Source organism: Zosterops lateralis (assembly GCF_965231275.1).
Source record: "Zosterops lateralis genome assembly, chromosome: Z".
Taxonomy (NCBI): Eukaryota; Metazoa; Chordata; class Aves; order Passeriformes; family Zosteropidae; genus Zosterops; species Zosterops lateralis.
The window spans coordinates 60,577,945-60,592,056 of NC_139800.1; the positions used below are offsets into that span (position 1 = coordinate 60,577,945).

At 38.1% G+C, this 14,112-nt stretch overlaps 1 protein-coding gene and 1 long non-coding RNA gene across 2 annotated transcripts in view; one reads left to right on the forward strand and one right to left on the reverse strand.

The window, feature by feature from the left end:
* The window catches only part of ADGRV1 (adhesion G protein-coupled receptor V1), a 266,979-nt gene that overhangs the window by 113,784 nt on the left and 139,083 nt on the right, over window positions 1-14,112 (forward strand). The window contains exons 79-84 of the mRNA XM_083883524.1: window positions 3,824-4,231; window positions 5,202-5,386; window positions 6,416-6,665; window positions 6,835-6,974; window positions 7,981-8,141; window positions 12,902-13,002. Of these exons, the coding sequence (XP_083739650.1) occupies window positions 3,824-4,231; window positions 5,202-5,386; window positions 6,416-6,665; window positions 6,835-6,974; window positions 7,981-8,141; window positions 12,902-13,002 (1,245 nt within the window). The remainder of the gene's footprint in view (window positions 1-3,823; window positions 4,232-5,201; window positions 5,387-6,415; window positions 6,666-6,834; window positions 6,975-7,980; window positions 8,142-12,901; window positions 13,003-14,112) is intronic.
* LOC310922744 overlaps window positions 6,996-14,112 on the reverse strand; it is a 34,493-nt gene continuing 27,376 nt past the window's right edge. The window contains exons 3-4 of the long non-coding RNA XR_014592482.1: window positions 7,929-8,001; window positions 6,996-7,517 (exon numbers count right to left, since the gene is read on the reverse strand). This is a non-coding gene — a long non-coding RNA (uncharacterized lncRNA). The remainder of the gene's footprint in view (window positions 7,518-7,928; window positions 8,002-14,112) is intronic.

Sequence of the window (14,112 nt, forward strand, 5' to 3'; positions counted from 1 at the left end):
TATGGGACCCAGTGAGATGCATCACGGAGTCCTGAGGGAATTGGCTGATGTTGTTGCCAAGACAGTCTCCCTTGTTATTTGAAAAGTCTTGACAATCAGGTGAAATCCCTGGTGACTGGAAAAGGAGTATTACTATATTACTATATCTTTAAAAAGAGAAGGGTAGAAAGGAAGAGCCTGGGAAGTATCAACCTGTTGTCCTCCCCTTTGTACCTGGGAAGATCATGGAACAGATCCCAGGAGCTCTGCTAAGCCACATGGAGGGCAGGCAGGAGATTGGAGAGAGCCAGCACAGCTTCACCAAGAGAAAATCCTGCTTGACCAAACTAGTGGGCTTCTATGATGGGGTGCTACATGAGTGTGCTAGGGAAGTGCTTACAGATGTCATTTATCTGGACTTTTGACACATAACCCACGACATCCTTCTCTCTAAATTGGACAGAGATGGATTTAATGTTGGATTCGAATGGACTGTTGTTTGATGGATAACAAACTGATTGGATGGTCATATCCAGAGGGCCATAGTCAATGGCTCAGAGTCCTGATGGACATCAGTGACAACTGGTGTCCCTCAGGGATCTGTACTGGGACCAGTGTTATTTATTTATGTCTTCATTAATGGCTAGATGAAGGGATTGGGTGAACCCTTAGCAAATTTGCAGACAACAGCAAGCTGAGGGTGTATTTGACACTCCTGAAGAATGGGTTGTTATCCAGAGGCACCAGGACAGGCTCAAGTGGCCCTTGGGAATCTCATGAGGTTAAACAAGCCCAAGTGCGAAGTGCCTCACCTGGGTCAGAGCACCTCCAGTACAGTCTGGGGGATGAAGAGATTGAGAGCTGCCCTGCCCCAGAGGACTTGGGGATGCTGCTGAGGGGCTGGGAATGAGCCAGCCATGGGCACTCCCAGCCCAGAAAGCCAAGTGTGTCCTGGGCTACATCCAAAACCCTGTGGGCAGCTTTGGAGGGAGGGAGTTCAGACCCTCTGCCCCACTCTGGTTGGAGCACACCTACAGAGCTGCCTCCAGCCCTGGGGTCCTCATCAGAGGAAGGACATGGAGCTGTTGGAGCAAGACCAGAGGATGACACTCAATTGATCAGAGGGATGGAGAATATCTACTATGAAGAAATGCTGAGAGAATTGGGATTGCTCAGCCAGGAGAAGAGGCGGCTTTGGGCTGACCCAATTGCAGCCTTCCAGTACCTAAAGCAAGCCTGTCTGAAGTTGGAGGGGGACTTTTGGCAAGGGCAAGTGACAAGGCAAGAGGGAATGTCTTAAAAATGAAAGACAGTAGGTTCAGATTAGATATCAGGAAGGAATTCTTTACTGTGAGAGTGGTGAGGCACTGGCAAGAGAAGCTGTGGATGCCACATCACTAGAGGTGTTCAAGACCAGATTTGATGGAGCTCTTAGCCACTGGTATGGTGAAAGTTGACCCTGTCCACTGCAGGGGCTTTGGAACTAGATGGTCTTTAAGATCCTTTTCAACCCAAAGCATTCACAGAATCATAGATTTTATGATTAATTTTATAATTAAATAATTGGTCATTCTTTAAAATACATATGACTGTGATTAGCATTTTTCAGAAACAGTCAAACATTTGCTGGACCTAGCTTTGGTTTTCCATTGTTAAAAGACCTTTTTCTCATTGCATTGTCAGGAAGTAGTATCTTCTTCTTTTAGCAGTGTTTTTCAGTGGCCTAAAAGAATATGGTCAGCCAGGCATCTAATAAATTTCTTTCTTTATTCTAAGGCTCTTGTGAGCCTTCAATTTTTGAGGCTTCTTTATCTGAAATTAAGTTTTTATCCCGATGGAATGTATACAACATCCAGAGAGCAGAACACTTGCTGTGTTAGGGCACAATTTTATGAGTACCAGAACATCCTTAGGAAAAGAGAGAAAAATGTCATAAAATTTTATTCAATGTCTGTGGAGTGCTAAACAAAAAATTCGTTCTTCTTATCAAAATAACACATGCTAAAGTAAGTTTTATTATCCCCATTCATTTTTGAGATGTTTGTCTGTAGCCAAGATTCTTCTAGCTGTTGACCCTTTTTTATCTTAAATGCATACCCCACTATTATTATTGCAGCTGATAAAATTTCCCTTTAGCACATCTGCAAACACGTGATTCCTGCCACTTCTTTAGTATCCGTGAATCCAGCATCAGTGTGCAGGCTGCAATATATATTCTTTCAAGTTTACCATTGCATTGGAGTAGTACTTGGCCTGATCTACTATGAATAGTTGTGATTTTATGCCTAAAACCATTATTTTTGGGGTGAGTTATTATATACTTACCCTTTATAATAAAAGGTTCAGCATTCTGTTGTTATATTGAATGCATATCTGTTTTAACCACATAGGTTTACATGGTGTTTCTAAGCATTTATTATATAGTAGTTGGCCAGTGTTTCAATTAGATTGTGTAGGAAATTTTTGTGTTTATTCAACCTAATAATTTACTATAATTTAGCTGTTACATGGAAAAGAAATTGCTAATACCCAGTGTATATTTAAGATAAAATATAATGGGAAATCTCTTATCCATTTGTAATTTTATAACCAACCTTCTTTGGACATTTCAAGGTTTTGAGGGTGCATGGCCAAGTACTAAAGTATTGGTACTATTAGTAGCTTTAAAATAAGAGGCCACAGCAGACAGGAAGGCAGTAACTGGAAACTGATGTTTATCTCATTCCTGCAAAGATTTCTTACACATTGTTCTTGTCACTACTGCTTTTATTACTGTTTATTTCCAGTTCCTCAGTGGGAAGGGATAGACAAAAGAAAACTTCCCTCTGGAATTTTCACAGGTGATATGATCATGTCTAGTGCAATTTTGAGCAGTTATGGGCTGCATTGACTTAGCAGGTTCTCCAATGAAGTCAGAAAATGTCTAATTCATTCCATAAATAAGCTCTACTAATAAAAACTAAATATTTTGAAAAGGGGTCTGTATTTCACAAATAAAAATCCTCATTTCATTCAGTAGGAGACCTTTTCTTAGGAGTCAATATACAAGCTACATTTATTAAATTAATATATACTTTTGAAAAATAATACAGTTGAATAGTAGTTCAGAAATTAGGTTCCTCTTAAGGAAAGTTTATTATATTACCAGATATAATGTCAAGGTTATGGCAAGTGGCAAAAAACCCCCAAGACTTTGAAGAATGAATAGTAACAGCAAACCTCATGGAAGGTAAAAATAATGTTGCTTCACAAGGAAATAAGGCCATGTAGCATTACTAGATAAATTTATCTATCCACCTTGCCTGTGCATTGTATAGCATTTGCTTTGCCTTTGTATTAAATGGATTATTCATCTTTTAAGTATGTATTCTGGGACGGAAAATACCATTAATTGATATTAATTTGGACACATTTCCAAAACCCGTGCTTTGATTTACTTTTCTATGTATTTGTAATGCTTTTCTTTATTTTAAGATGAGGGACTTCATGCTTCAGTCATAGTCTTCTGGAATTCACACATGTGCTAACATTTCTATGGTATTTATTCACACAGAAAAGTTTTTTGTTTTTTTGTTCTGGAAAAGAAAGACTGGGACCCTTTTTACTATTTACTATTATATACACTACAGTGTATATAATTCTTCTCCTAGGTTTGATGGATTACTAATTCAGGGAGCTAATTATTTTAAATGTAATTATTTCATCATTCATAGCTGCTTTTTGAAAGAGAACTTCTTTTTTACATATTTTGTTTTTACCCATTTAAAGTGTGTTCTACAGCAGGTGATTTTGAACAATTATGTCTATCACAATGTTACCTAAAACTCTTTTGATTTGTTTGAAGGAGCTACAAAAACCTGAGCCCATTGGACGGACCTTCATATCTCCAGCTGTGGCAGGACAAGATTTTGCCAGATCTGAAGGTTTATTGACTTTTGAACATGGACAGAGAAATGCATTCCTGGATGTGACCCTGACTCCAAAGACAGGATCTTTAAACCCATTTCCTAAACGTTTCCAGGTTGTACTTTCTAATCCCACAGGTGGTGCTAGGGTAGATGATGTGTATGGGATTTCTAACATCACCATTGTCTCAGATTTGGACTCCTTGCCAGTTTGGGGACTGATTGATCAACTGCATCAGCCTCTTGATGACGCCATTTTACACAGAATCCTTCAGAACCTGAATGTCAAAGTGGCTACGGAAACTACAGAGGAGCAACTTACTGCTGTGGTGCATATAGTAGATAAGGTAAACACCTCCTTTCTTAAATGACTAATAACATTAATTAATGTATAATAACATAACAAGGCACATACACACAGACATATATATTTACATACATCCACAGCAGTGACCCAGAAGCATAGACTACAAAAGTAAATGTGAAAATTGTGAAGTCCACAATCAAGGAAGGAGTTTGTCTGCCACTAGTTAGGATGGTGGCAAGAAATCAGAAATCAGATAGGTTGAAATGACCAACTACTATTAATTTTGCATACATACCTGTAGCTCTAGATTTGCTATTGTGCAATTTTCCCTTTGGTGCTGTAGTTTCATAGAGCTTATTATGTTTTCTTGACTCTTAGGTCACACCTTTGTTACTTTTAGGCCTGGTAAAAGCCCTGTTCATATCTTTACAGCAGACTGCAGTCAACACACAAGCAAATCCTACCTGGGTCTGCTGAAGTCTGCTGTATTTTTGACCAAGCATTAGACCTTTTTCCTCCAGTAGCTTAGGAAATTGGGTTGTCACGGTAGCTGAGTGCTTAAGCATTGCACTGAGTTCTGTGAAAACTATGGACTAGTTCTATGCTGCTCTGTCTCTTCTGGACTCTTGGAATAATGCACAGAAGCTGGAAAACTTCTAATTACCTAGGTACAAAGCATTATAACAACATCCATTAATTTTTAATTGTTGCCACACAAAAACCAGAGAAAATACTTTAAAAAATCTCAGGACTCAACAATCTTTGGTTTGTGAAAGAATGAAAAATGCCACATCTTTTCTTTAGTAATCAAATCTAGTAAGCAAATCTTTCTGTAGTTTTGACAGACTCTGGGTTATGCCTTAGTAGCAGTGATCAGGAGTTGGGAAAAATATTCTGAAATTTCAGAATAAATATTGGAATCACAGTGAAGATACCACCAAACCATGAGGAAATGTTACAAGCAGATTCCTTTGTGTAAAATGTTGTTTGATTTCTTCTTCTCTCATTAGGTTACAGGTGTAGGTGAAAAACTGTTACTCACTGATAAAAGTAGAAGTCTTTTCTATGAGATACTCTGTGCTCTGGCTAGCCCAAAACGTGAAGACACACAAGGATACAGCCTGCTTGCTGAAGTGACAGAGAAGTTTGCTTTTTCTCTCTTGACTGGGATAAAGTGTGGATCAGCAGGAGAAAGGTTAGTAAGCTTGAATTCATAATATGTTTTATAAATACATGACAATTTACCAATGCAGAAAATCCAGATTACATTTTCAGAAAAGGGACTTGTCTTGTATCTAGTGTGTTACTCATTTGTAAATGTGTTGTTACAGTGTCATGATCTTACAAAGCAATCGTCATAGTGCCAATAGAAAGTGCTTTGTAAGATTGATATGGAGTAGATGTGGGAACATGTTCAGGAGATCTCGTATGTATTGACCCACCTCTAGCTCAAATATTGCCTGGAAAAGTATTCATTATTCTTGCTAAGAAAATAATATGTAATTGTATGATGCAGAGCTGTGTTCTAAGCCTTAGATGAAAGTTGGCAACCCAGAATTTCTACTGGGTAATTTGTATGTTCTTCATGTTTTGTAATTTGTATGTTTTTCATTTTGCTCATTTGCTAGTTTTGTCTCCAAGGGTATAATACAGGCTAATCATTAGGTTAATGGGCAGGGGAAATAGGTGACTGAAGAAAAAGGTTATTCTTTATGAGACAGATGGTTTTAAATACTGTGTTTCTCCCATTGAGGATCTATTAAACAGCTGATGATAGAATGTGTGTTCAGTGTTTAGAATTAAAAAAGTTAAAATTCTTTACTCCAAGGTTTTTTTTGCAGTGTATGTTGGGAAAAAAAATAAAGCAACATCATCCCCATCATCCATTTTAATGCTTCCCCTGTTTTTTAGACTCAGTTCTACATCAAGTTGTAAAAATTAGTGTTTTGATAACCTAGTTCACTATGGACAGGTTTTAGTTGCAGGTCATAAGGAGCAAATCTCAGAGAGGAAATGGAGAAGCTGAAATATGTAAAAAAAATCAGCCTCTTTTTTTTTGTTTTCTCCACAGGAACTGAAACAGTGTGCCAATTAAATATCATAAGCCTAAAAACAATCAATTAATAAAGTACTAACAAATCACAAATACCTTTTAAAGTCATTATGTGATGAATAGTGAAGCTTGGTCCCACTTACCAGCCCTATTGCTTTTCCATTTCCACAGAGGCAAAAATATCCTTGACAGCTGCCCATATATTGCAATAATGGCTCACAACTGGTTTCCTCAGCAAATCAATGGACATAGATTTAATGGAAAAGATGGAGATTCCATTCAAGTACCTGAACAACTACTAGAGGTCTCTGTAGTTTTATCATCTCCCCAAGAAGAGAAGTGTGAATCTATACAGTTCACAGAATACAGCAGTCAGCAGTGGTTCCTTAACAGAGATAAAGAACTTGCCCTGAAGAACAAGGTTTGAAGATAAATCCTTTTTTTCCCAAGAATGTGTTTTAATCTAGATATTTCTCAAAACATAATACATGTATTTAAAATAATTTTTAACATTTTTATGGTTGTCTCTGATTAAAATGAACACTCTTGAATCTAATATTAAATACATCTTTACATTGTATGTGTTTCAGGTTTTTTCAATGAGTTTGAAGGGTCAGAGTTCACAACCTTTGAAAGATAACAATGAAGTAATTTATCGTATTTATGCTGAAGGACGTCGGATTGTTCCACAGAAGTCTCTATGTCTCCTCTGGAATCAAGCTGCTGAAAGGTTATTTTATTATGGTGTTTAGTTTTCCATTTTCTACCGTGAACCCATGTATTTGCGCAAAATGTTATAACTCCAGTTAAATCATTTGCAAGTATAAAATTGATTCATTTCATGTCTTTTTCCCTTAATTTTTCTGGTCATTTACTGGTACATAATTTTTTTCTTATAATAAAATGAGTAGTTGTTGTAGCTCAGATATTTCTCAGACTTCTGCCCTTTTTCATCAAAATACCACTTAGATTGTGTACTCTAAATGCATTAGGTTACAGTGGCAGGCCATAAATACCAGAATTGCATCAATGAATGTGTTAATGATTTGCAGATAATTATATTCTGGGTCCTGTTGAAGTGTAGTTGGTTTAGATTCAATTTTGTTAGACCTGCTAGGTGATATCAGCCCACAGTTGATGCAAACTATTTTTCTTCGGGAGGAGATGCACCACAATTTAACTGTATGCTCTACTTTTATCTATACACAGTAGAAATGGTTCAGGATATCACCTGTATTATGCCTTATCCTTTTTCCAAATCACTTCAGCAATACTGAAAAAAAAAAAAAAAAAAAAAAGAAAACAACAACAACAAAAAAAGGATTTTAGTTTCAAACCAAAAAAGAGCAGTTTAAAAAGTTCTCCATAACAGGGAAAGGTATTGAGCAAAGTTAAGCAACAAACTATTTTAAAAGTCCCACAGACCTCAAAATCTAGGAGATATTTCAAAAACATGGCCACAAAAATTCTCTAGTAAAAGAAAGGTTAATTTTAATAGATTTACAAAGATAAAAAAAACCCAAACAAACAAACAAAAACATAAAAAAGCTATAAACAACATTTTAATCTCATGTAAGTGTGCTATTCTGAGTACTGCACATGAAAGACTACATAAAACACCTCTGCAAGAGTTTAGGGAAGTTGGTATTCCAGGAATACAACAAATTTTTTTAAGCCTGCTTACCATGTCAATTACATGAGTCCATTTCCAACTTTGTGAAACTGTTGTTTTGCAGCTGGCTGTCTGATAGCGGGTTCTGCAAAGTAATTGATGACACATCAGATTATGTGGAATGCTCCTGTTCTCATATGTCCATTTATGCAGTTTATGCCCAAACAGATAACTTGTCTTCATACAACGAGGCTTTTTTTTCTTCTGGATTCATCTGCATTTCAGGTCAGTTCATTTAAGACAGTTTTTTCATTAATAACAACTGATGACCAGTAAAACTGATTGATTATTAATATTTTTGGTAGCTGATGACAGTCTTTTTATTTAGTGGAATACTGAATGAATGTTAACTAACTTCATGTTATTAAAGATGCCACCTTGTCTGGTATTTGCCACAAATTTTGCTACTACAAATAAAATGTCAAACATAGAAATATCACACAATCAGCTATGTTGGAAAAGATTTTTGAGGTCATCGAGTCCAACCTATGACCTAACGCCACCTTGCCAACTAGACCATGGCACTGAATGCCCTATCCAGTGTTTCCTTAAACACTTCCAAGGGTGGTGACTTCACCACCTCCCTGGGCAGCCCATTCCAATCCCTGCTGTCTCATATTTCAGCATATAGGCACAGCCTGCTCCCATGCCTTCAAGATTTTTCTTGAAGTATGTCCACTTTCCTGGATCCCTTTGCTTTTGAGGGCTGTTTCCCAAGTTTTTTCTCTAAAACAGCATCCTGAATTCCACCCTCTGGAAGTCTAGTGTAGAAGTTTTATTGAAGTTTCAATATTCTTGTTTCACTAATTATTGAGAACTATATTATGTTGAGGTCACTGTGCCCCAGATGGCCTCTGACCACCATGTCTCCACCAGCTCCTCTCTGTTTGCAAACAGCAGGTCTAGCAGAGCCCCACCCCTGGCAGGCTCGCTCACCAGCTGTGATGAGAAGCTCTCCTCCATACACTTCAAGGACTTCCTAAACTGCCTCTTTTCCACTGTGTTGAGTTCCCAGCAGGTATCTGGCAGGTTAAACCTCCTGCAAAAACAAGGACTGGTGATCTTGAAACGTCCTCCAGCTGCTTATACAATAATCCCCTCATCCTGGTTGGGAGTTCTATCAGAGACTCCCACCAGGATGTCAGCCTTGTTGGCCTTTCCCTGATTCTTACCCATGGCACTTGATCATAGTAATTTTGAGTTCCATGGTGTCCAGAGCCTCCCTAACACACAGAGCCACCCCTCCACCTCTACTTCCTCTGCTGTCTCTTGTGAAAAGCTTGTAGTCATCCAAGGCAGTGCTCCAGTCCTGCAAGTCACCTCACCATGTTTCTGTGATGGTGACTATGTCATCACTTTCCTGCATTTTCCATGGCTTCCAGCTCCTTGTTTGTTACCTACACTGCGTGCATCAGTGTGTGTGCATCAGTGCCTGTGCACTTCAGCTGGGCTGCTGAGTTCACCCCTGACTCTGGCTTACCACCCTTGGGCTCATCTCTGGAGTGCCTGGTTTCACCTCCTTCCCCCTTCAAACCTAGTTTAAAGCCCTCTCAATCAGCCCTGCCAACTCATTGGCTAGAATCCTTGTTAGACAGATGGAGCCCATGTGACTCGAACAGGCCTGGTGCTGTAAAAATTGCCCATGGTAGAAAAACTGAAATCCATCTGATGGCACCAGCCCATAAGCCATTTATTGATAATGTGGGTTTTCCTATTCCTTTTATCATTCATCCCTGCTCCTGAAGGAAATGAGCAGAACCACATCTATGCTCCTGCCCCACCAACCAATCAATCCAGAGCCCTGATGTCCTTTTAAATGGCCCTGGTATCCTTCTTGTCAACCTCATCACTGCCAACCTGGACAAGCAGCAGTGGGTAATAATCAGAGGGCTGAATTAGTTCAGAGAGTCTCCTGCTGATATCCCATACCTGAGCCCCAGGAAGGCTGCAGACTTCCCTGTGGGATGGGTCTGGGTGACATACAGGGTCCTCAGTTCCCCTCAGAAGGGAGTCACCTACTACAACTAGCCTTCTTTTATTTTTTATTTTTGTTTCCTGAGGCTGTGATCTCTCTGACAGATGAAGCACACTTGGGAGACTCTCCAGACAGATTTTTTTGTTTCAATCATCTGCATGAGCCTCATTCCCAGGGCCTCATACCTGTTCTGTAAGGGCACCTGGGAAGGTAATGGGGGTCAGCATGGAATTTTGCTGCCTCTCTGAGTAGGTACCCATTTCCATTTCCTCCATCTGCTAGGTCTCCTTCTGCCTGATGGTAAGAGGGACAGGGCTCCTCTGACTCCTGGGTCAGGAGCTTCTCTCAGGGTTGCAAGACTGTAACCACCAGCTGATTTCTCTTTTGCTCTCCCTAACACTTTAGCCTTTCCACCTCTTGCTTAAGCCCTGCCACCAGATAGAGCAAATCATTCACCTGCTCACATCACACACAGGTGCCTTTTGCACTGTCCTCTGGTACTGTCCCCAGGTTCAGACACTCCCTGCAGCCAGGGGTCTGGACAGCTGTGTCCTTCTTGGAGGGTTCTGTTTGGCTTACACACTTCTGCTGCCAGCAGCAGCAATGGCTTTTGATCATTTGTAAACCATTGCTGGATCTAGTCAAGTTGGTGGAAAAAAAAAACCCCAAAACCCAGCCAAAACACACCTGTCTAACATACAACCCACCACCAGGTGCCAGGAGAGCAGTCTCACCCCTCCTGTGCAAAATGCTGTGCCAAGCCCTCACTGCCATGGCACAGGTCACCATTGCCTGGCACCATTGCCTGGTCTAGGTCAACACAGCTCCCTGGTGCCTTTAAATCTCCTACACATGGTCCTGGAACACCCCTTGCTTGCCTATTTGGCTGTTTCCTTGAGATGCTTTATTGAAAAGAGATAATACATTAGTCATTTGGGGGAAGAAACTTAAAAATCCTAAATTCATCTGTGTTGCTAGCAGCAGCACAGTCATCCTCTTTGTCAAATTTCTTCGACAATTTTAGCTGAAATTTACACTAGAAGTGATAATTCAGGGGAGATAGATTCCCTTACACTCTGCTGCCTAACTGCTGCCCCAGTCTTGGGAAAAAACCCTAAGAGTTTAACCAATAAGGAACATGACTTTTTTCAGTAGCAGCCGCAACAGAATAAGTCCCAAAATGCCAGGCAGGAAGCAGGGGATCTAAGTCCTAAACTCAACTTTACTTCTGAAAGAGCCTTTACGATTGCGGCTGGTTTACTATTATGTTCCAGCGATCACAAATTAAAATAAATTTTTATTAGAACCACAGAATTATTTAGGTTGGAAATGAATTCTTGCATTTATAGGCACTAAGAGTAATGGGCTTATTAAGAAAACATACTAAATGGAATGCTTGACTAACTTTAACTCCCTTAAATGGGGGTCTGAGTGTGCTCCTTGTGAAGTTTATGATTTCCATATTAAGTCATCACTACATGAGTAACAAAAATTATGTAAACAGCTAAGTCACTTCTTTATCCCTTCCAAGCAAACTGCCCTAACAGATAAAATCTAGGCTCCCTAATTTTTTTTTTAAATGCCAGCCTAATAAAATAAAGACAAAAAACTAAGAAAAACCTCTCTGCTTTTTACACACAAATTGATGATTATATTTAATGATAAATGAAGGAAATTTTAGCACATAAAAATAAGCAGATTTTAAAGTACATTTACTGGATTACAGAGAAAAAAAGAAGTGGATAAAAAATTCTTTAAAATGCTAAATGCTTCCAATGGAAGAAAAAATTATGCAAAAGCTAAGAAAACATTTTGCTGAATTGGAATCAGTAAAGATGCAGATCATGTTCAGGACTAGTCACTTACTGTAGTCATAGGTCATAAAAAGGTATTTTAAAAATAAAAGTTGTTTAGCTTGGTTTAAGGGTTTACTTAGAACTGGAGGGAAATGCTTTCCAATGCCTTTCAGCTTTTTTGGCTGATTGAAGATGTTTGCTTTTGTGATGATATAGATTACTAGATTTAAATGAATCTTTTAAGTAACAAATTGCTTTATTTTTAAGAGTGATAAGGATATTATTAATTTATCTTGCCATTTCCATCTAGGTGTGAAGAATATAAAATAAAGAAAAAATAAATAGTATATAGATGGTTGTATAAATATCACTATGTAATTATTAAATACTTAGAAATAATACTTTTAGCAATTATTTATTTCACTAATCTCTTACAAATACTGGTAGCTGAAAAAAAATAGTCACTTTCAAGACCAACATAAAAGATCTGCCTTAATTACCCAAATTCCTGCCCTGACTGGGGTGTGAAAGGGCACAAGTAACTCCAGTTAACTCTGAGATTTAACAGTGTATTCCTTGGTGGCTTAACTTTCTTAGAGTCCTTTTCCCAAGAACTACTTACTGGTAGGAAAGGGCCCTTTTCCATTTTTGTTCTGTTCATGTTTACAATTAATTAGTGAAATTAAAAGTGGTGTCATTCATCCTGACTACTGCTATAACAAACTTCCATGCTCAACACAGATGAAATGGGAGATGGGTTTTAGAAGGTTATAGCTATCTGCTAAAATAGTGCTACCCAACAAGAGGCATTTTTTATGTAACTTTTTCTAGAAACATTTTTTGGATTCATTAATATGAACACTGAACAGTTCCCTTTGCTTTGTATATAACTATTATGGTAGTCACTCATATCATGCAGACGGTGACACCAAAAAAGCACTTTTCAAAAATTGCTTGTTTACATTATGAAATTATTTTAGCTCCCAAGCCTATGGAAACATTAAATACATGTTCATACTTGAAATAAACTCATGAGTGATCTCAGTATGAGCCAAAATAAACATACTCTGTAAGGTTTGTTTGGTTGGTTTTTTTAAGGTAATCTGCCCCTTCAAGAAACATCTGTTCTATGATAACATAGACCAGTTTATTAGCCTAAGCTTAAATATTCTTATCTTTTTATTTTTTTCATTTTTGTTGTTATTTTTGTGTAGGTTTCGCTTTGGCTATCATCTCCCACCTTTTCTGCACCAGGTGTGCCATGTTTGCAGCTAAACTTCTCACTCATATGATGGTCGCTTGTTTGGGTACTCAGGTAAGAACAAAGGCTGAAGTCTCAAAATGTAGAGTAAGTACATGTTTGCTTTCCTTTTCTTCACTTTCATGGCTATGTCTGAACAGATCTTCTTCAGTGTAAACATTCTTGGAAAATGTAAAGTTTCAACATGTGACACTTAAAATTAATCTGATATTCATATCCAGTTAATCTACATATTTATATGTGTTGGGAGTTCAAGTGAAATTATACACTGTCTGAGAATATTTAATGAAAACTGATGGATGATACAGCAATGTGAAAACACAGTCCCATGTGTGGAATGCTGTGCTCAATTCTAACTTCTGAAGTATTTTGAAAATTATCTTCTGTTTGGGCCCACAGGCTTTTCTATCTGTGATCTATATTTTGTTTAAATACACTACATATTAATTTCTATATGTAATTCTGATCTCTGAAGAATAATTCTTGAGAACAGTTTCATCTGGCATGTAAATGTAATAATTTTAATTACAGAGGTACAGTTTGTATGGTTCTAAGTAATTTTGTCATTCATCCTCAATCCTTGAAATACATGGTTCCCCTGATCTCTTTTCCTTTTGCCATGCAATGATTTTGAAAGTCTAGAGCAAAATTTTTGAAAGAGGATTTTGGCAGGATAACTGCTTGGCTAGTGAGCTAGTTAGGAGAAGAAGTGAAGACAGTTTGGCAGCAGCTGTCAGATAGAGGAAAGTGGTTTTAAGTCAGAGTGAAAAGAGTGTGTTTGACAAGGGAGAACTGAACTACTGTGCTAGCTGTTCTGAACAGCTGAAAGGAAGTCCTTATACAGTCACCTGTGTTGTGGCTTGTTGTGAACTAGCCTGATTAGGTAGCCAAAATTTAACTGAAAACTCTGTGTAGATGATGTATGTGCAGTTCTACCCACATTCAAGCATTTGGTCACTATACATATGATTAGAAATTTGCAATGTAATTGCAAATTTTATAGGTTCACTAACTAATGACTCTATGAGAAAAGCTGTTTAAGACAGTTTTAACTGAGAACTTACTATATGAAAATTAATCAGCACTTTATAATTCATAGTTTAAATACTAGGAAAATTTTAGTATTTTCCATTTCTATCTACTAATCTTTAGGCAGTGCTAAAC